The sequence below is a fragment of the Octodon degus genome, unplaced genomic scaffold (assembly GCF_000260255.1).
Source record: "Octodon degus isolate 3935 unplaced genomic scaffold, OctDeg1.0 scaffold00028, whole genome shotgun sequence".
Classification (NCBI taxonomy): domain Eukaryota; kingdom Metazoa; phylum Chordata; class Mammalia; order Rodentia; family Octodontidae; genus Octodon; species Octodon degus.
Window position 1 is genome coordinate 9,504,400 of NW_004524604.1, and position 23,363 is coordinate 9,527,762.

General features: G+C 36.0%; 1 protein-coding gene across 5 annotated transcripts in view; it reads right to left on the bottom strand.

Moving 5' to 3' along the window:
• Phkb (phosphorylase kinase regulatory subunit beta) overlaps positions 1-23,363 on the bottom strand; it is a 268,116-nt gene that overhangs the window by 117,003 nt on the left and 127,750 nt on the right. For all 5 annotated transcript variants that reach the window (XM_023712979.1, XM_004629191.2, XM_023712977.1 and 2 more), the window contains one exon: positions 16,626-16,741. In XM_023712979.1, coding sequence (XP_023568747.1) covers positions 16,626-16,741 — 116 coding nt within the window. The remainder of the gene's footprint in view (positions 1-16,625; positions 16,742-23,363) is intronic.

The following is a 23,363-nucleotide window of genomic DNA, read 5'->3' on the forward strand; positions in this document are numbered from 1 at the left end:
TGGCCAGCCCTAAAACTTTTAAACAAAGTAAAATAAAATAGGAGAAAACTTCAGGATCAAAGACTTGTTTGAAGTTATTAAACTCAACAGCCAAAGTATGACTTGTAAAAGCAAAAGTTGATAGACTGAGCTCTATCAGAATTTAAAACTTTTGCTCTACAAAAGACCCTACTAAGAGAATGAAAAGACAATATAAGGATAAGAGAAAATATCTGTAATGTTATTTATAACAAAAGACAGGCATGTAGAATATATAAAGAACTCTCAAAAGTCAGTAAAAACAATCTAAGTACATGGGCAAAAATAAGAAGAAACATGTTACCAAAGAGGATATATAGATAGCAAATAAAACCCATGGAAAAATTCAACATCTATTAGGAAACTCTAATCAAACAATGAGTTGTCACTATAAACCAGAGTGAGTAAATAAAAAAGTTACACTAAACGCTTGAAAAGACTGTTATAAAACACATCACTCATACATTGTTATTGGGAGTGCAAATGGATATAGGTACTCTGCAGCACAGTTTTGCATTTTCTTTAAAAATAAACCACAGTTATGATATAACTCAGCTACATAGACTACTAGATATTTGTTCAAGAAAGATAAATACTTTCATTTCCAGAAAAACCTGTGCAAACTTCTTTTTATTTTAAATAGCTAGCTGAGGATACAGCTCTCTGGTCTAAGTACCTGCCTGGCAAGCACAAGGACCCAGGTAAGATCCTTGCCATGCTGGCCTCAGAACTCCAGGTGTGTAGTGCTGGCCAATGAAACGGAGTGTGGGGGTGCACACCTGTAATCCCAACACTGGGGAGGCTGAGACAGGAGGATCACTATGACTCAGAGCTGCATAGTGAGACCCTGTACTAAATAAATAACTAAATAAAAGATTTTCAAACAAATCAAATTCTATTTTAAATAGCCATGCCTCAGGTGTCATATCTAAGAAATAACTATTTAATCAAGGTCACAATGATTTACAGCCATGTTTTTTTCTAAAAGTTGTAGATTTAGACCTTATATATAGGTACATTTTTAATCTACTTCAAATTAATTTTTGTATATGCTGTGTGAGGTAGAGATTCAAATTCATTAATGTGCATACAGTCATGAACATGTAGTTGTCCCTGTGCTAGCTATCTCAGTACTCATTGAACTGAGTATTTAAACTTCTATCAAAATCAAGGGGCCATACATATATGAGTTTATTTCTGGACTTCAATTCTATTCCATTTGATATTTGTATCTATCCTTGTCACAGCCAAAGTATCTCAGTTATTATAATTTTGTATTGAGTTATGAGATTAAAAACTGTGAATTGTTTAACTTTGTTCCTTTTCAAACTTATGTGGGCTTTCAGCTACTCAGACATCTGAGGATGGAGGATCACTTGAGCCCAAGAATATAATGCCAATCCAGGCAACATAATAAAACATCATGGCAAAAAACAATAAGAAAGGTGAGTGGGGCAGTACGGGGCCCTCCATATCCTCACTCCAGCCAGCATCCAGGCCAGGTGTATGAGGGGAACTTCTTCCATCAGACAGGTCCGGTGTGGAACCCTGTGGCAGAACTCCCTGCAGAGAAGCTAGAGGCAAGACTCACCCAGCTAATCCAGGAGCAGAACACCTTGCCAGAGTGGCACAGTGGGTTCACTTCCAAGGGCTACAGCAAGAAGAAGTGGAGCACAGCAGCCAGACCCAAGTCAAATCCACCTGGATGAGTTTGAACATGGTAGATCTAGTCTAACTGTTAAGGTAATGACTCTACTAAAGTTCTACACTGCAGGCAAGAAGACAGTGCTATACAAAATGACAAAGAGAAGGAGCAAAATGCATTGTCAGGCCCCAAGCCCACCCAGAACAAATGCAGAAGACAACAGCATAGAAGAAATTGGAAAGCACACACTGAATTCTCTGAAATAATAGCATCGGAAGTAAAGAAACAACTGCAGAGAGGCATCGAGGAAATCAGATCAGAAATAATTTCTGAAGTAAAAAAATGATAACTATAATGAAAGAAGTACTAAGGGCTTCTAAAGAAGAAACTGATAAAAAATAGAGAATAGAAAAATTATGGAATCCTTGAATGAGCAACATAGGAAAGAAATAGAATTCATGAAGCAGATTCAAAGTAATATACAGGAAATTAAAACATCAATCACAAGCTGGCAAAACCATTTAAAAATAGACTTTCAGACCTTAAAGACACCATTGCAGCTAGTGAAAAGGTAAGAAAAGATCTCTTAAAACAACTAGGCAATGTGTAATAGTACGGTCATGCTTGGAATGCCTGTTATTCTGGTCTTCTAAATACATACTGCTTGTCATGACACACCAATTACTGCCATACTGTCTCTCAAGTAAATGTTTGTTTTTTTTTAAAAAAAATAAGGTAATAAATGAAAACAAGAGACAAGAAAAAAAATTCACAGGACTGTCCTGCTACAATGCTGTATATGGTTAGATTTCTAAATTTCTGTGTAAAAATATGTAATTGTTTATTCCTATTTTTAACATATATTTAATTTTTTTGTCATATTCTGTAGGGACTTGAACATATCAATACTTGATAGAAAATACCTGTTCCATGTTATGTCTAAGATGTTTGATATTCAGACAGAGAGTGAGGTTAAGCTCAACAGCCTATGTTATACAGTAACAGTATCACTAAACTTCTCTTCTGAAGGGTTAACAACCTAAGTTTGTAGACCAAAAATGAGAGAAAAAGAAAGGCTGCAAGGACAGTCAACATTTTGGCCCTAGCCTTTAAAGGTCAGTGAAGACTCAGGACATAGAAGAACCTATACTGTAACATCATGTAACTCAATTGTGTCCTAAATTTTCTGATCAAGGAGATTATGGGGCCATACAGGAAAGTGATCATGATGTAGAGTGTACCTAAGGAGTGTTACATGGAGGGAAAATATTCTCTCAGGCTTTCACAAAGAGCACATTGGTCAAGCAATGGCCGTGACTCATCCACATGACTGACAACGACAAAGGATCTACAAACTGAAGTACAGGGTTTCAGGGTAAATCATAAGGGGATTTGACTGACCGTGGCAGACACAAAAGTTATATTTCTTGTTATATAGGTCTTGCTTTATCTTGGCCTTAATCATCCAGCACAAAAGTATAAAAATGAAGTATGAAAAATAAAGCCATATTAATATGCTGAGCTGTAAAAGGCTCAAGTCAACAAATTCTGACACTGCCAGTCCTACGGAAAACCTATTACTATTATGGACTATTGGACTATATTGGAAAAGTTTGCTGAATTCATACACCTACAATATTTAAATGACAATGGAATACCCTTCTCAGACAAAACTAAACAAGAAAAGGGGATACAAACGAATGACCATTTTGTATCTGTATATTCAAAATATTTTCTCATAATTCAATGAGAAGAAAGATTTGTTCTAATAGTATTTGTGGAAAGAATATCATGTCTGCATCTTGTAATATGAATAACCACTAAGAAGACAACAATATGCAATGTATTAACAATGGAAACTGCCCTACTAATCTGTTTTGAAACTGTCTCATTGCTATTCGTTTCTCAATAAAATTATTTTTTAAAAAACAGGATGCAGGAAAAAATAATTCAGCATCTGCAAAATGATGCAAAGATGAACAAAGTACAACTAATAGGCATCAGTGAGAAAGAAGGAGTCAATTCAAATGATATAAAAAGAATATGGACAGAAATAATAGAAAACTTCCCAAATACGGGGAAACTACCTGACATTTAGTTAACCGAAGCACATGCAATTCCCAAAAAAATCAACCCAATTAAAAACACACCCAGAAATATAATAATGAAAATCCCAGAAATTCTACACAAAACAGTACACTGAAAACCACTAGGGAAAAGAAACTGATCATATTTAAAGGTAAACCCATCAGAAAATGGCAGATTTTCCCTCACAAACCATCAAGTCAAGAACAGCATGGAGCAAACTGCTTCAAGTCCTCTATGAAAACAAATTCCAACCCAGACTGATGTACCCTGCAAAACTCTCTTTCAAGTTTAATGGAGAATTGAAATACTTCCACGACAAAGAGCAACTAAAGAATTTAATGACAACAAAGCCAAATCTACATAGACTACTAAAAGATATTCTAGAGTGAGATCAAAATGACCACAACTCCATGAAAGAGAATAGAAAGAACCCACCAAATAAGGCAAACTATTAAACACAGGAGAAAAAGAGGTATACAATACCAGTCTTTTAAATATTCTTTTGTATACAGCAGCAAAATATTTCTATCAGCATATTCTACAAATGGACTTCTCTTGCACCTACGGGTCATGATTCTGTCTGGGTCTACAGGGTAGATAGCAAGGAAATAGCAGTAGCTCAGTCCCACAAGTGACACCTGGCCACCAGCGTCATGGACACTGTCCATATCCACCACATACTAGAACTTTATGTGATATCCTATCCCCAAACTGTTAGAAGTGCTGGTCATGTTTGCCATTCCACTATTTTTCTTATGAATTATTCTTAGGAATTGTTACTATCATGAAAACTTTTTCTTAGTTGATATTTTTATATATATTAACCTAATCAAATACTGTGTGAGTACTCTGAATTGATCACTCTGAATTCCTACATATGATACACTACATTCTGGCCTCTTAGTTGGACACACAATTTAATTTTAATTGTTGATTATTATTTTGAAATATTTAATTTTGAATTAATTAATATTTAATTAATTTTCTAAATATTTTAATTTTTGTGATCTATACTTTTTTGACTTATAATCTATTTATAAGAAATAGTATATTTTTTCCTAGCATTAGAAACTTTAAAAAGTATATTTCCATTTTCCATTGACTTTATATTAGTTCTTCCTAATATACATACACACACACAGATACACACATATATATTAAAAAACATGTACATAACCTGACATAATATTGATACTGCTTTGTGGATATCTTCAATGACCTTTTAAATGGCTTCATCTAATATAATTATATTTTACATAGTCCTGCATAACTACCATTTGAGAGTTCTTTATTCTTTATCCTGGATACTACAGCAATTTCTCTTGCCTTCTGAATTATGGTCTTTTTATTTTCTATATGCTACATCTGGAGGTATTAGAATATTTTGAGTTTGTATAACTGGTAAATATTTTACTCTTAGTTCTCAAAGATATGTTTTCTAAGTATAAAATTCAATGAGGATACATTTTTTTCAGTCCTTTGAATAAATAAGAATAGTTTCTTACCCACTTGCTTTTCTTTTTCTAATGTGAAATAACATGGCATTTAATTTTGTTCTTCCATAACTAATATTTTTTCCTATGTATACCCTTTAATGATTATTTTCTTTATAATTAGTTTTGGACAATTTCAGTTTTGTGCATCTTGGTGTGATTTTATTCATATTTCTTGTGCAAAAGGTTCATTTTTCTTGGAAATATGGTGCTGTAATTTTAACTAAATTCAGAAATTTTAAATCTTTAAATATTTATTGGCTACTCCCTTCTACTTTGAGAATTCTAATTATATGAAAATAAGTTTCTTGGCCCTAGCCTTCCAAGGCCAATTAAGACTCAGGACATATGAGAACGTGTACTGTAACGCCACGTAACTCAGTAGTGTCCCAAATTTTCTGATCAAGGAGATTATGGGGCCAAAGAGGAAAGTGATTGATGATGTAGAGTGTGCCTAAGGAGAGTCACATGGAGAGAAAACATTCTCTCAGGCTTTCACAGAGAGCACAGTGGCCAAGCAATGGCCGTGACTCATCCACATGGCTAACACTGACAAAGGATCTACAATCTCAGGTACAGGATTTCAGGACAAATCCTGAGAGGATTTGACTGACCTTATCAGATTCAAAAGCTACAACTCTTGTTGCATAGGTCTTGCTTTATCTTGGTCTTAACCATCCAGCAGAAAAGTATAAAAACGAAGTATATCAAGTAAAGCCATGGTGTTAGGATGAGCTGTAGGGGACTTAGGTCAACAATTGCTGACATTGCCAGTGAAGCAGAAGACCCAATACTATTATGAACTACTGGACTCCTTTTTGAATATTTTGCTGAGTTAACACACATAAAATATTCAAATAACGAAACTAAACAAAAAAAGGGGATACAGATGAATGTCCATTTTGTATCTGTGTATTTAAAATGGTTAGAATAGATATACAGTTACATTCTCCTAATGAATAGAGGGATTTGTTCTAATGGTGTTTGTAAGTAGGATATCATGTCTGCATCTTGTACAGCAATTAACCACTAGGAAGAATGTATACAATGTGTTAATTATTGAAACTGTCCTACCAATTTGGTTTGAAACTGTCTCATTGCTATTTGTTTCTCAATAAAATTATGGAAAAAAAAGAAAAAGAAAATAAGTTTCTTAGGCCAGGGAGATAGTTCAGTAGAATAAGCATTTGCCTGGCAAGCGCAGGGTCCTGAGTTCAATCCCAGGTACCGAAAAAAAAAAAAAAAAAAAAGAAAGAAAATAAGTTTCTTGATTCTGGCACAGAGAAAACTATTATATGACTGATCTGTAAATTCTTCCTTCTTCATGTTTATTTTAGGCAATTTTTATTGTTATATTCATTTAAGTTTGTAACTAATTTTTTACAATGTGCAATCTATTATTAATCTCATTATGTATTCATTTCAGAAATATTTTTCTAAAATTCAAAAAAAGCAGGAGACTTACCTAAAGAAAACCCATGTGTTATAAAACTCTATTTTCATTAAGAAAATCAGTAATTATAGTAGCATATATAAATCACTTAATGGAGATAATCACTAATAATATTTTGGTATAGTTTTCATAGTATTTTAAATGTATTGTGCATTACATTGTTTTTAATCTAAGTTTCACATAACTTAAATTCACCATTTTAAAGTTAAAAAAAAAGAAAGGAAGAGAATAAAGTATGATTTTGGAAGTTATTTTCTAAATACAGCAGAAGTACAAAAGAAACACACTTTATCTATAAAAAATGTTTACTGATTCTTTTACATTTTAACCCCTTTTTCCAATAGAATGGTTAAATACTTAAGACATAGTATAAATTTAAAAATGTGAATTTTACATCCAGTGGTTATTAAATCTCTGGCAACAGAAAGCTACTTAACAATTCAAATACTCTCTCAATGTGATTTTATATTTAACTGGCATTATATTATTTACAACTGGCATTACAATATTATAATACTTAAATCCTTTCATAGCATAGGACATCAGAAAAATAATTATTGTATTATTAGTTATGGAATACATTAACATTTGGTGACTATGTTAAATAAAGCACACACTGATTTATTCTTGCAAGGTGATATAATAACATCTTGTGTTTTCACATTCACTTAAGAGGATTCAGATATAGCAACATTTGTTATATCTTAAAAAGTGACTTGTTATATAAATCAAACATTTTAAAACAAATGTTGAGGTATGGATTAGGTACATTGTAACCCATCAGGAAATCTGCAATGGTAACTAGTAGGAAGGAAAACTAAATTCACAAGGCCCTGCTCAGGGGGTTTTAAATGGTGTTCAATAATTGTTCAGAATGGCAAAAACACATAAAATGAAGAATGGATAACCCAAACCTATCATAATTCAATGACCAGAACAGCAAAGTGACTTAAAAAGATGAAATAATCACTTTAAATAATAAGCACTACAATTTAAAATGGTTACTTACACAGAATAAAGGTGCTACAGTGGTTACTCAGTACTCAATTTTCTTTGCTAAAAAAAGGAACAATACTTAAAAAACTATAAAAATCAGATTTTAATTATTTTTACTTCTATACTGTCTATATTGCAACAAAAGGCTCAATCAAGAAAAGAAATTATATTATTGTATGTAAAGTTCTCCTAAGAAGTCAATATTTCAGACTGGGGATGTAGCTCAGGGGTACACTACATGCTTGTTAAGTGCAAGGCCTTGAGTTTGATCCCTAGCACTAAACAAATAAACAACAAAATTAATATTTCAAAATTTTCTATTTGGGCACATGTACACACTACTATTTCATGAAGTACAGTTTTTCTTTGTTTCAAAATGCCAAACAAATTCAAAGTTAGGGATTGGGATTCACTTTATATCTTATATGAAAATCTTGTTTCTTCATCAAAATAAAGAGGCATGGTATTTAACGGTAGTCCACAGGGGCAGGTATACCTTTATATTAATGGAGAAAGGGACATTTGAAGTATAAGATACTTGAATTAAACTTGGAAAGGCTGAGGAGATCACTTGAATATATAACTATAGGATTTAAGAATTAATGCTACAATAAATAGAAAGCAAAATTACATACAGAATAAAACATAATTTTAATTATAAAGTATATGGGTATCTATTAAAAGACCTAGAAGTTAAACAGGACACAGAAAGAACATTATCTGATATTGTTCTAGACTTTCTAGAGACAGTGAAAGGGGAATACTGCTTGAGAAAGGTCAAAACAACAGAAGAATCAAAAGTGTAATGAATGGTTACTTAGGAAACACTTTAGGAGAATCACAGGGAGTTTAGAGCAATAGACACTTTTACTGAAGCCCAGGAAGGGTAGAGTCTACTGTTAGGAGGTTGTGATAAATAAAAGAGAAGTACTACTTACAAAAAAGTTCTAGAGTTTACCTAAAAAAGAATAAATAGTTCAATAATTTGGACTGAGGAGATAACACAAACGAGTTGAAAGGTATCAAGAAAGGTCCAACTAAAGCACTAAGCTGAACTTGGTACTGATCCCTCAGCAAAGATAACCTTGGAACATACTAGTTTGATCAAGAGTTCTTTTAAACTTAGAACAACATTTTAAAACTTTAAGGTTTGTAATACAGTAAAAAAAGATTTTCAATTTGGGGGCTATTACTTGGAATTCAGTTCTGGTGCAACAACTTACTTGTATGATTTAAGGAGGTCAAAAAGATTCCAACTACCAGTATTAAGGCCTGTGGCTCACAGACAGTAAAATGGGAATCTCAATTTCAGAGAAGTACAAGTGTATGTTTCAGGAGCTCTGGGATAGAAATCTACACTGGAACAGAGCATGACTTAGAAGGGCAGTTGTCAGTGTGGCAAAGGAAGTAGAGGCAGTTACTTGGCAGAGGCCTTAGTGAGCACCACAAGGAAGATTAGATTGTGATTGTTTTCTCTCTGCTTCCTACTAAGGAAACTGTATCATTCTAAAACAGAGGAAAAGTAACAGAGAATCTCAAAAGGCAAAGAGATATGTAAGTATTTATAGCAAGTATTCCTACAGATAGTCTCTGACTTACGGTACTTTAACAACAATTTTTCAATTTTACAAATATGCAGGTGTGATAAGCATTCACTGGAAATCACACTTTGAATTCTGATCTTTTCCCAAGATGTGAGTGTGTTATATGATGTTCTCAGAGCACTGGGCATTAGCAAATAATCACGGTTCCAGTTGGCCATGCCGTTGGCAGGGCTAATACCAACACTCACCAGTACGCTGTTCTGCTGTGACATTTGTTAGGTTAGGTGTGTTATATGCAGTTTTGAATTACAACATCTTCAGCATACCACGGGATTACCAGGAGGTAATCCCTGTCTAAGTGAAACAGAAACTACAAGTATTAATTGAAGTAGACTGCAAATATAAGAGTAATGTAAAGATAACAAGGCTATTGAATTAAGTAGTAAAAAAACAGATCTGGCTGGGTGTCATGATTTTTTTTTTTTTTTTTTTGCAAGGGAAGCAATATAAAACAAGACACATTCTATAATATTTTTAGATAAATCACCCAAAAAATTGTATACAAGTGCAAGAAACTTATTCACACACTAAACACTAAAGAATCTAGCTGAGGGGCCCACTTCATGGATCTCTGCTGGAAAGGCCCAAAGGTCAGTAGTGGAAGCTAGGAAGTCTATGCCAGCCAGATGAAGGATCTGTGCTAGCAGGCTGAGAGATATGAACTGGAGACAGGAAGCAATACTCAAGGTAAGCACCAGAGAACCCCCAAAAGCACCACAGCCATCCTCAGCAACAGTGAGGTCCCAAGCTCCTCTGAATATGACGAGTGGAGTTCCCATCAGGAAAGCCAATGCAACAAACTTCATCTTCCCCTCCAAAGCCAGGAAGCGATGTTGAAGTTGAGGACCCAAGCTTTTGCATCCCTAATAGCATTCTGACAGCTTCTCCTGCATTTATGTTGCTGGTAAAAATCCTCAAGTGGGCCTTCCACACCCATACCACACTAGTTTAACTCAGCTAGGTATAATAAGTCGACCACCAGCTAGAAAAACACTATACTAGGACCACATATTTCAGGGGTATTTTATAATGGCAACAGATTAATAGTTGTGACTTGAACTCTCTGTCTTGAATCATCCCTTCATTCTATCACATATTCCTAAAAAATACTTGCCCATCAACACCAATGTCATCACTGTGTCTACAAACACTATGAAACTCAATTCTGTAGTTTCCAAATATATCAGGCTTACAGAGGATGAATATCTAAACACAGAAAGAACTTTAAACAAAAAGAAAGAAAGAAAGAAAGAAAGAAAGAAAGAAAGAAAGAAAGAAAGAAAGAAAGAAAGAAAGAAAGAAAGAAAGACAGCCACTCAAAAAATGGGCAACCAGGGCTCGGGATATAGTTCAGCAGCATTAAGCGCCTGCCAAGTGCAAGGTCCAGAGTTTCATCCCCGGAACTCGCCCCCACCCCCGCCAAAAAAAAAGGCAACAGATATAAGTACTTCTCAGAAGGAGAAATACTATAAAGGCAATTTTAAAACTAGACACTGGATAGACCAAAACAAACTAGCCAGTTCCCATAATTAGAAAATAACAAAACTCAGCTAGCCTTGGCATTCCCACACCAGCTGCAGCTTGTAAGGCAAGGGTACCTCAGCCTGACAGTGCATCTAGTTGTGGTAGCTTGTTTTAGGAACTTATCACCTAGGGACAGACCTGGCTCAGTCTTAGACAATGATTGATTCTCTCTGCTCATTCTACTCTTGACCTCCCCATTACATGATAGTAACCCCTCAATTAACTTACTTAGAGTAAATTTGCCTAGTAGTATAGGACAAAAAATGTGCAACCAATTATAGAATATTCTGTTATCTGCCTCTTGTACTTCCTTCTAACAACCTATATAACTGACTGTTTAACCCCAAGATGGGGCTGGTAATTTGGAACTGAGATTCCTGCCAGTCCAACAGCATAAATAAAGCTATCTGTCTTTCAAGTGCCTCAGCGATATGTCTTCCATCCAATACAGTTCTGACTGATCTGCAACAATATAGTTAAATAACACATGAAAAAAAAAGTTCAACATCCCTAGCTACTAAAGAAATGCAAATTAAAACAACCCTAAGATTCCATCTCCAGAGAGAATGGTCATCATCAAGAAATCAAATAATAACAAATGCTGTTGAGAGTACAGGGGAAAAAGGGACCCTCCAACATAGTTTATACAAATGTAAACTAGTATAACTGCTATGGTAATCAGTATGGAGATTCCTCAAAACACTAAAACCAGAAATCCCACTTTCTTCCATTCTATTCCTAGGGTATCTTCCCAAGAGTTAATGCCATCATATTATAGTGATATATGCATACTCATGTTTATAGTAGCACAGTTCATCATAGCTAAATCTTGGAATCAGGCTATATGTCCATCAACAGGTAAGTGGAGAAAGAAAATGTGGTGTTTGTATATGAAGTAGTACTTCTCTGTCAAAGAAAGATAAATCCAAGACATTCACAGGAAAATGACACACACAAGCAAATACAACATGACTGCTCTTATATGAGAAGCCCAAAATGTAAGTAAATTAAAGAGTCAAATAAAAAGTAACAAGAAAATAGATCTTTTGCAAGTGGGAAGGGGATTAAGGGATAGTGGAAGGGCCAGGAAGATGGCTCAGTGGAATAAGTGCTTCCCTGGCAAGCACAAGGGCCTCAGTTCAATCTCTAGTTCTGAAAAAAAAAAAAAAAAAAAAAAAGATAGTGGGAAGTGAGAAGAGGAAAGGGGAGGGATAAGTAAAAAGAATGAAGATATGTACATGTAACAACTCCCTATGATGAATATAATTACTATGATATATGTACTGCACATATGAACTACTACAAATAAAAACTTAAAAATGTGTGTGTGTGTGTACTTGTGTTTTACTTTCTCACTGCTGGGACAGAATCCCCAAACACTTACAACTTAAAAGAGGAGGTTTATCTTGGCTCACATCTAGAGTCAAGTGTTGCCAAAGCAGGAGAACATGGCAGAGGGGCACCCTTCTAGGGCACACCTAGTGACCACCTCTTCTGACCATACCTCAACTCCTATCAGCAAGAAAGCACTAAGGCCCCACAATCTAATCCCCTTCCAAAAGCCCGGCCTATGAGTGTAGGAGCCTTTGGGGGACATCTGGACATAAAGCATAGCAATGTTCTGTTGGCTCTGGAAACGACATATCCAAGACAGGATGGATATGTATGCATTCAAAAAAATCTGAGAAAAAGTTTTAAGTTTCTTTGTGTGCGTGCATGTGTGTGTGTGTGTGTGTGTGTGTGTGTGTTGGCAATTGTAAAGTTTTACAACATGATCAACTAGAAGTTCTATGTTAAAGATACAAAGTATGATCAAAATATCGGGGAAAGTTTAAATTTTATTTTATTTTTTTACTTTTTAAAAATAATTTTATTGAGAAACAAATAGCAATGAGACAGTTTCAAAACTGATTAGTAGGGCAGTTTCAATAATTAATACAATGCATATTGTTGTCTTAGTGGTTATTCATAGTACAAGATGCAGACATGATATCCTGTCCACAAACACTATTAGTACAAATCTTTCTATTCATTGAATTAAAAGAAAGTAGCTGTATATCTATCCTAACTATTTTGAATATACAGACATGAAATGGTCATTCATTTGTATCCCCCTTTTTTGTTTAGTTGTGTCAGAGATGGGTATTCCATTGTCATTTAAATATTGTAGGTGCATGAATTCAGCAAAACAATCCAATATAGTCCAGTAGTCCATAATAGTAGTGGGTTATCCGTAGGACTGGCAATGTCAGAAATTGTTGACTTGAGCCTTTTACAGCTCAGCATCAGTCTTTTTAATTTTTTTTAAAAAGGTCTATTTATGTAACATCAATGCATTAGGAAGGAACATGTGGTACCCATGCTTGCTACATCCTACTTTCCCACCCTTATTGCAATAAAAGACACACTGCTATTAAGCCCCCTCAAAATATACCCCCTTGCATTGAATGCATTTATCTCATCATTCTTCCCACTTTTTTTTTTTTCTTTACATAGCGTCTTGCCATGTACTGTAGGCTGGTCTTGAACTCATTATGTAGCCCAGGCTGGCCTCTAACTTGTGGTGCTCCTTCTGCCCCAGCTGCCAACGTGCTGGAGTTACAGCTGTGTGCCACACCTGGGTCTTTTGCTGTTTTCTAAAGCATTTTTGGAAGTTCTCTTTCCTATCTTTCAAAATATGATTAAAAATATGGTGAATTTTACTTCTGTGCATCATCCAAAAGAAAGGCAAGTTTGTAAAAACATTGTGATGATGCCCTCAGGCACCTTTTTCACTGGAACCTTCTGATATCTGTCTTTCATCACAAATGGTAACTAAATGACCATAAAAAGTAAATGCTTAAAATTGAATCAGGAGGCTGAGGTACCAACTAAAGACACACAGAAAAGGGAATTTCCAGAATGGCTCTGAAACTACGAACAATAGCATAAGTGTGTTTGTATCAAAATAATGTTTTGAGGGACATTTATGGCCATATGTCTTTTAATGTAATCAATTTTATAAAATTTAAACATTCATTGTCTTTTGATCATACCTCGTTTAAAACATATCAAAATCTAAATGCCAAACTTCATTTCCCATCCATTGGAATAAAGCTGGCCTACTACAATTAAGATTAATTTTACATGCAAAAGATAGCAAAGAACATCACGGTGTCAGGATGGGTTTGAACTTGCAATTTTCCTGCCTCAGCCTCTCAAAGTGTTAGGATTACAGATGAGCACCAACACAGCTGCCTTTTTCATATACAGAAAAATGCCTACTTTTCAGCATACTTTATACTGCAAGTAACAGAAGTGGAAGCAGATTGGCATGATAGTATATGCTTATTAAGAAGAAAAATGTAAAATAATCCAATTTTGCTGAATTCACTCACCTACAATATTTAAATGGCAATGGAACACCCATCTCTGACAACACTAAACAGAAAAGGAGATACAAATGAAGGACCATTTTGTATCTGTATATACAAAATAGTTAGGATAGATATAGAGCTACTTTCTCTTGATTCAATGAGAAGAAAGATTTGTACTAACAGTGTTTGGACAGGCTATCATGTCTGCATCTTGTACTATGAATAACCACTACAAAGACAACAATATGCAATATATTAATTATTGAAACTGTCCCATTAATCGGTTTTGAAACTTTCTCATTGTTATTGGTTTCTCAATAAAATTAATAATAAATAAATAAGAAGAAAAAAGAAGCAAGAATGTGATCATTATAAACATTGCAAATGTAAAATTTTAAAATAACCTAATCAGATCACTTTCTTGTAATCTAACTGATAATCTGGAATATCGAGAACTGAATTTGGAAGATGGCTGGAATATAACTATCTCACTAGTTTTAGTATTTCAAATTTAATTTCTGAACCGAGCATTCTTACAAAATTTTCCAAACTCTTCACTGATTTCTACCATTCTGCTCTATATAAAAAAATGCCTCACATGGATTACAAAACTTTTGAGAAAAGGTTTGTAAATTAGTTTATTAGGACATCTGTCAGTTCCTTTTATTTTAATCCTTTTTTGTTGTTGTTGTTGTTTTTGTATTTTAGGGAAGAGTCTACAGGGTGTTCAGGGTCTCGCTACTAGATCAGACTCATAGTGATCTGCCTGTTTACAGCCTCCCAAGAGCTGGGATTACATGTGCATGCCACGCCCAGTCTCAATTGCCTTTTTAGTGCACCCCTAGTGGAGGCAACACAGCAGTCTTAATTATTGTTATTAAAATATTCTTAAGTGTATGAATATACTAATATCATAGTCCTTACTAATATCAGCCATTCAAAATACATAAAAAATAATTCAATTAAGGTAACTCTGTAAAGTAAAGGTTACCTTCATTTTAAAGAGGCTACCTACTCAGAGCTACATGCACAGATCTGAAGTTAGCTTTTAGCTTATTAAGTATATTATTTTAGCTTAATTTGTTATGTCCAAAAAAATAAAGCCGCAGATTGCTGCTAACTTGTGTTTATGACTGTTTCTCTACTTCTTTTAAATCTTAATATTTCAAACTGACTTCTCCTTTAAATGACCTCTGTTGAATGTACATTTCTTCATTTCAACATCTTTTAGTGAATAATGGACAGGGCTTATTGAACTTAATTAGTTAAAACATAACCCCCTTGGCATAAAATAAGGATATAAAGAAAGGCTTAGTTATCAAAATTATTTCCTTAACCATAAAGAGTAAAGAAAATTCATAATCTAGTAATATCATTCATCAGCTACTGTTGTTTATTAAAACATTAAATGTAGTTGAAGATACTGATCACAACTCTTACAGAAAGAATTGAATGCGCCACCCAAACAGCCAGCAGACTAAAGCACCTGCTGAGGCAGAGTGCAGTGGCCAGGTTCAATCCCTGGCTTGAGGTGCCGGTCCTGTCCCTGGGGCTCGCTGAAACAGGTGATTGAGACTAGGCGTGGTGGCAGGTGCCCAGTCTTGCCCAGTTTGGGAGGCTGAAAACAGGAGAATCACTAAGAGTCCGATCAGTGTAGTGAGACCCTGTAGACTCTGTACTAAGTATATAAAAAGAGAGAGAGAGGAGAGAGAAAGAGAGAGAAAGGGAGAGAGAGAGAGAGAGAGAGAGAGAGAGAGAGAGAGAGAGAGAGAACTGAATGTTAGTTAACTTCACTAAAAGGCATAAAATCTGGTTAGGGTAAAAATCAGCTCTGCAACATGGAAGGAAATTTTAATTTACATGCCATGTATATACAACTACAGCCAGGAATTCTAATGCATGAAGGCCAAGCTGCAGATTAATAGTGAAGGCTAAATGCATGTACTGATCACTAGAGAGGTTGGGAAAGATATCTTGCTCCTTTTCTACATCTCTTTGAGTGCTAAGAGTGAACTTCTAGTCTTTAATTTTAGGTGATTTTTTTTTTTTTAATGTATTTAGTATAGGGTCTACAGGGTCTCACTAAACAAATCGGACTCATAGTGATCCTCTTGTTTTCAGCCTCCCAAGCACTGGGATTACAAGCATGCACCACCATGCCTAGACTCAATCACAGTCTCAGTGTGCCCTGGGGGTGGGACTGGTATGGAATGCTGGGTATCTAACTCCTGTTCCTGCTTCTGCCTAAGCAGGCGCTTTAATCTGCTGAGCTATCTGTCTGGCCCTTTAGGTGAATTTCATTTGCCTCATGTATAGAAAATAATGTATTGAAAATTAACAAATGAAAGACATACTTTCAGTCTACAACTTGGGTTTTATTCAAATTAAAACTCTATGTATTTAAACAACAGGAACAACCAAAAATGCCCCAAGAAATTGGCATATTACCTGGAATGTAGCTCCGTGCTGCCATTATTGTATTTGCTTCCTCTTTCCCAGATACCAAAGTCAGGTACACGGTAAACTCTTTCTACACAAAATACAAGGTTTTGAATAAAAGTAACCTAAAAAAAGAAAGAAAAGTAATTAAGCATAAGAACACTTTTTTTAATTTTTTGTGTTTTTAGTACTAGGAATTGAACGCAGGACCGGGCTCTTGCCAGTCAAGCACTTATGCCGCTGAGCTATATCCCTGGCCTGAGCACTTGGAATAACAGGATCTTCATACAGTGGATCAAAAATAATTAGGTACTATTTGAAATGCAAATACACTTAAGCTGTTTCTTAACATATTTTTTTCTAACTTGTTGAAATTCTTGTGGTTGTTACATTACTATGAATCATCTACTACATAGTTGGTTTTTCAAGTAAAACTCACTTTCCATGAGAACTTACATAGTAGTGAAATAAAAATTTTATCCTTTCAGTTCAATAACTCTGAAACTTCAAAAGAATCCAAATATCTCTTTCATAACAAGATTCTCAAATGAGTCATCTATCACTTGATGTTGCTCTCCCTTCCTCTCCTTTCCCCTGCTTGGGAGGATGTTATGACCATGACTATATACTCAGGTAAGGGGGCGCCAAGCTACTTAAATGTTAGAATTCCTAGCTATAAAAGCTTTTCTGTACTAACAAGCCCTAAAGAAAAGACTAAAATATCATGTGTTAGTCAAGTGTCCCCACTCCACTGGAAACTCCCTGATGCAGGTATAGTACTCATTTCTGTTCCCTGCCATATGCCTGGAGAACAGTGCATGACACAAAGCAGATGCTCAATAAATATTTGAAGGTTGACTTGCACTTTTATCAGTCCCAACTATAGAAACTAAGTCACAAAGGATTATAAATATATTATAAAAGTCCAATCACCCATCCTTCACAGACTTTATAAAACTGAACATCTGTTTCTTCCTGGAAGTTTCTGTTTTCTTGGCTAGTGACACTACATCCATCTTCCTGGTTGCCTGGTCTTTTTTAGTGCCATTCCTACTGGTGAGCATTCCTCAAAGTGCTGCCTGGAGATCCAGTCCTAGCCCAGGCCTGGTGAGTGTGTGGGAGAGCTGCGTGCCAATCCCAGCCTAGGCGCACCATGGGTGAAACCCTCTTCTACCCTCTTGGGCCAACCACCACCATTCAGCAGCACCCCCACCCACCCCGCCCACCTCATGGGAATTTCTGTTGCATTCTAGGGAACCCCAGATCAAGTCCTAGCCCAGACCTGGTGAGTGTGTGGGAAAGCTTCCACATAACCTGCACCAGGGGGACCTGACAGTCCCAGCCAAGGTGCACTATGGGTGAAACCCTCTTCCACCTCTTTGGGACATCCCCCACTACTTCACAGCAACCCCTCAACCTGCCCACCGAGTAGGAATTTCTGCCCTGTTACAGGAACCCCCAGATCCAGTCTTACCAAAGGCCATGTGAGTGTGTGGGAGAGCTTCCAACTACCCTATGCCAGCTGGACCTGCTGGTCCCAGAACAGGCACAGCGAGGTTGAGACCCACTTCCACCCCCTTGGGGACTCCCCCCCCAACATTCCGCAGTACACCCCCACCTTGTCCAACCAGTGAGATTTCTGCCCCATTCTGGGGACTTGCAGATCCAGTCATAGCCCAGACCTGGTGAGTGTGTGGGAGAGCTGCCTCTCCTGGCTACTCCACCTTGTTCCCTCCAGACTCACCTCAGGCCTGGAATACAGGCCTGAGGTAAAACGCTACAGCTGCAATCCTTGCAGAGAGAGTAGGGGACAGAACCACCCAGCTAGTCCAGGAGCAGAACATCTTGCCAGAGGGGCACAAAAGATTCACTCCCAAGGGCAGCAGCAGGAAGGAGCTGAGCACAGCAGCTAGACCCAAGCCAGGCACAGCTGGATAAATCCAAACTTTGTAGATCTACACCTGAACTTCAGTAGGTGTTAAGGCTATAACTGCACTAAAGCTCTACAACAAAGGTAAAAAGACAGTGCTACACAAAATGCCAATGAGAACGAGCAAAACGCAACCTCAGAACACAAGACCACCCATAACAAGTGCAGAAGACACTAAAACAGAACAAATTGGGAATCACACAGCTGAAATCAATGAATGAACAGCTTCTGAAATAAAGAAACAGCTGCAGAAGGGTATAGAGAACTCAGATTGGAAATGAAAAAAGAAATCCCTGAATTAATAATATCTGCAGTAAAGAATCAAATGCAGAAACATATGCAGGAAATCCAATGCCCAGCCAGAACAAGCACAGAGGACACTAGCTCAGCTCAAATGTATGAGCGGAATTCTTTTCTACTACCTCAGATCAAACATATGAATTAATAGCATCGAAAGTAAATAAGCAACAGCAAAAAGTCATAGAGGAACTGAGGGCAGAATTTTCTATAAAAATACGAAAAGAATGCTCAGAACTCATAGCATCTCAAGTAAAGAATCAACTACAGAAGCACAGGGAGGAAACCCAATCTGGAAAAAACACTGCACTAAAAGAATTAATAACTGCTTCTAAAGAAGACATTGATAAAAAAACAAACAGGTGATTAAGAAAATGACGGATTCCTTGAATGAGCAATACAGGAAAGAAATACATCGCATGAAGCAGAGTCAAAGAGATATAGAGAAATTTAAAATCTCAATCACAAGCTTGCAAAACCATTTAAATAAAAGTGAAGACAGTTTAAAATCTTGAAGATGCTGGTGCAGCTAGTGAAAAGGTAAGAAAAGATCTCTTAAAAACAACTAGAATGTAGGAAAAAATAATCCATCACCTACAAGATGATGCAAAGATGAACAATGTGAAACTAATAGGCATCACTGAGAAAGGAGTCAATACAAATGACATTAAAAACATATGGGCAGAAGTAATAGGAGAAAAATTCCCAAATATAAGAAAACAATCTGACATTCAGGTAACTGAAGCATACAAAACGCCAAGTAACCTCAACCCAATTAAGAACACACTGAGACATATAATAGTCAAGATCCCAGAAACTCAGCTCAAGAATAATATACTGAAAGCCGCTAGAGAAAAGAAGCAGATCACAGTCAAAGGAAAACCCATCAGAACTACGGCCAACTTCTCTTCACAAATGATGAAGGCAAGAAGAACATGGAGCACATTACTTCAAGTCCTCCACGGAAACAAATTCCAGGTCAGACTACAATACCTTGCAAAACTCTCTTTTAAGTTTGATGGAGAAGTGAAATACCTCCATGACAAAGAAAAACTAAAGAATTTCATGATGACAAGGCCAACCCTACACAGGCTACTGAAAGATGTTCGGGAGAGGGATGAAAATGATCAGAACTCCATGAATAAGATCGCAAACAACCAAATAAATAGGGCAAGCAATTAAACACAGGAGAAAAAGGAGTAAACAACAACAGGTAAATAACATGTCAATCATAAGTCAATACATCTCAATTCTAACCATCAATGTAAATGGACTCAATTCACTAATTAAGAGAAATAGACTGGCACAGTGCATTAGGAAACAAAATCCAACAATATGCTGTATACAGGAAACAAAATTAACTCATAAAGATATTCATAGGCTGAAAGTCAAAGGATGGAACACAATATTACAAGCCCAGCACCTCTGAAAAAAGCAGGGGTAGCAATCCTATTTTCAAACAGTCTCAACTGCAAACTAAGAATGATCAAGTGAAATAAAGAAGGCCACTATATACTGGTTAGGGGAAAAATTCAAGAAAAAGAGGTAACACTCATAAATATCTAAGCACCAAACATGGGAGCAATCCTCCCAAAATCACTCCTGGAGGTAAGTATTTTACTAATACCAAAATCAGGGAAAGACACAACTAAGAAAGAGAACTACAGGCCAATCTCCCTCATGAACATAGATGCAAAAATCCTCAGTAAAATCCTAGCAAACAGAACACAACAAATCATCAAGAACATCATACACCATGACCAGGTAGGATTCATCCCAGGGATGCAAGAATGGTTCAATATTCGAAATCTATAAATGTAATACATTACATCAATAGAGCGAAAACTAAAAACCACATGATCATCTCCATTGATGCAGAAAAGGCTTTCAACAAAGTCCAACACTCATTCATGTTCAAAGTCCTACAGAAAATTGCAATAGATGGCCTCTACTTCAATCTGCTAAAAGCCATTTATGAAAACCCAAAGGTTAACATAATCCTAAATGGGGAAAATGGAAATATTTTACTCTTTGATCTGGTACAAGACAAGGATGTCCTCTATCTCCACTCCTATTCAATATAGTTCTGGAATTATTAGCTACAGCCTTTAGACAAGAGAAAGAAATAAAAGGAGTAAGAATAGGTAAAGAAAAAGTTAAATTATCATTATTTGCAGATGACATGATACTTTACTTGGAAGACACAAAAACTCTGCCAAGAAGCTTCTAGAATTAGTACAGAAATTCAGTAGCATAGCAGGTTATAAAGTCAAGACCCAAAGGTCAATAGAATTCCTCTACACAGACAACAAATACACTGAGAGGGAAATTATAGAAACAATACCTTTTATAATAGCAGTGAGGAAAATGAAATACCTTGGAATTAATCTAACTAAAGAGGTCAAAGATATTTTCAAGGAAAATTACAGTACCCTGAAAAAAGAGATCATAGAAGATTTCAGAAAATGGAGATATTCCTTCCTCCTGGATAGGAAGAACCAACACTGTGAAGATGGACATACTCTGAAAATTGCTGTACAGATTTAACACAATCCCTATCAGACTACCACCAACATACCTCACAGAGCTGGAAAAATCATTCTTAAAATTTATGTGGAACAAGAAAAGACCTAGAATAGCAAAGGCAATCCTGAGCAACAAAGAAAAGACAGTAGGCATTACAATTCCTGACTTGAAATTATACTACAAGGCTACTGTGATAAAATTAGCATGGTACTGGCAACAAAATAGACCTGAGGATCAATGGAATACATTTGAAGACGCTGAAGCCCCTACGAACACTCTCAGCCACCGTATCTTTGACAAAGGGGCCAAACATATTCACTGGAAGAAAGATAGCCTCATTAACAAATGGTGCTGGAAAAACTGGCTCTCTACATGCCAAAAACTAAAACTTGACCCAGCTTTATCACCATGCACTAAGCTAAAGTCAAAATGGATTAAAGATCTAAACATGAAAACAGAGACACTAAATCTCCTGGAAGAGAAAGTAGGAGGAACTCTTGAAGACATAGGGGTAGGCAAAGACTTCATGAACAAAATCAAATTGCATGGGAAACACTTGAAAGAATTAACAACTGGGACCTGCTCTTACTCAGAAGTTTTTTCACTTCAAGAGAAATTATCAACAAGGTCAAAACACAGCCCACAAATTTGGAAAACATCATGGCAAATAAGTACTCAGACAAAGGTCTGCTCTCTAGAATTTATGAAGAACTAAAAAAACACTATGGCCCCAAAATTTAAAGAACCAGTTCAGAAATGGGCATTTGAGATGAACACACACTTCTCAGAGGATGAAATTAAAGAAGCAAATAAATATATGAAAAAATGCTCCACATCACTAGCCATCCGTGAAATGCAAATTAAACAACATTGAGACATCATCTCACCCCAGAATGAATGGCTATCATAAAGAAATCAATCAACAACAAATGTTGGAGAGGATGTGGGGAAAAAGGAACCCTTCTCTACTGCTGGTGGGAATGCAGACTGGTGCAACTGTTATAGATGTCAGTGTGGAGACTCCTTTAGAATACTTGGACTTGAAATCCCATTTAAACCAGCTATTCTTGTACTGAGAATTTTCCCGGAGGATCTGAAAACATCATATCATGGTGATATATGTGTGCCTATGTTTATAGCACAATTTGTGATAGCCAAATATTGGAAACAACCAAGAAGCCTATCACCTGAGGAATGGATGAAAAAAATGTGGTATTTTTATACAATGGAGTTATTACTCAGCTATAAAGAATGATAAACTCGAAGCCTTTATATTGAAGTAGATGCCACTTGAAGATAGACTCATAAGTGAAATAAGCCAGACACAGATGTGTAAATATCATATATTTTCCCTAGTATAAGAACTCAAAAGAAGAAATACAAATAGAAAAGTATAATACAAGTAAAAGGAAAGCAAGAACTCGAGGACTAACTAATTAAGAGAGGAAAAGGAGAAGTGCTAGGAAACATGACAGTGACAAGCCATATGTAGAAGATGGGCAAGGCAATGATCCTGAGAATCTCCAGAAGATTTTTGAATCTAGCAGTTAATTGGAAAAGATTCTCACCCTGACTAAATATATATACTGACACTGTGAATTAAGCAACTGCACTGAAGATGGCAATTTGTAATAGTAGGTTCATGCTTGGAGTGCCTGTCATTCTGGTCTTCTGAATACGGGGTGCTTGTCACATCATGCCAGTTGCTGCTGTGCTGTCTCTCAGGTAGATGATTCTCCAAAAAGAAGAGGGTGGTGAATGAAGGCAGGAGACAGGAAAAGGAATGTTGGGGAACTGTCCTGCTACAAGATTTTATATGGTTAGATTTTTGGACTTATGTGTAAACATGAGTATTATATAATTCTTTATGCCTATTTTTAAAATCTATTTTAAGTTTTTAAATGTTTTTTCATCATATTCTGTAGGGACTTAAAGTTCAACATATCACTTCTTGATGAAAAATACCTGTTCCATGTTATGCCTAAGATGTTTGA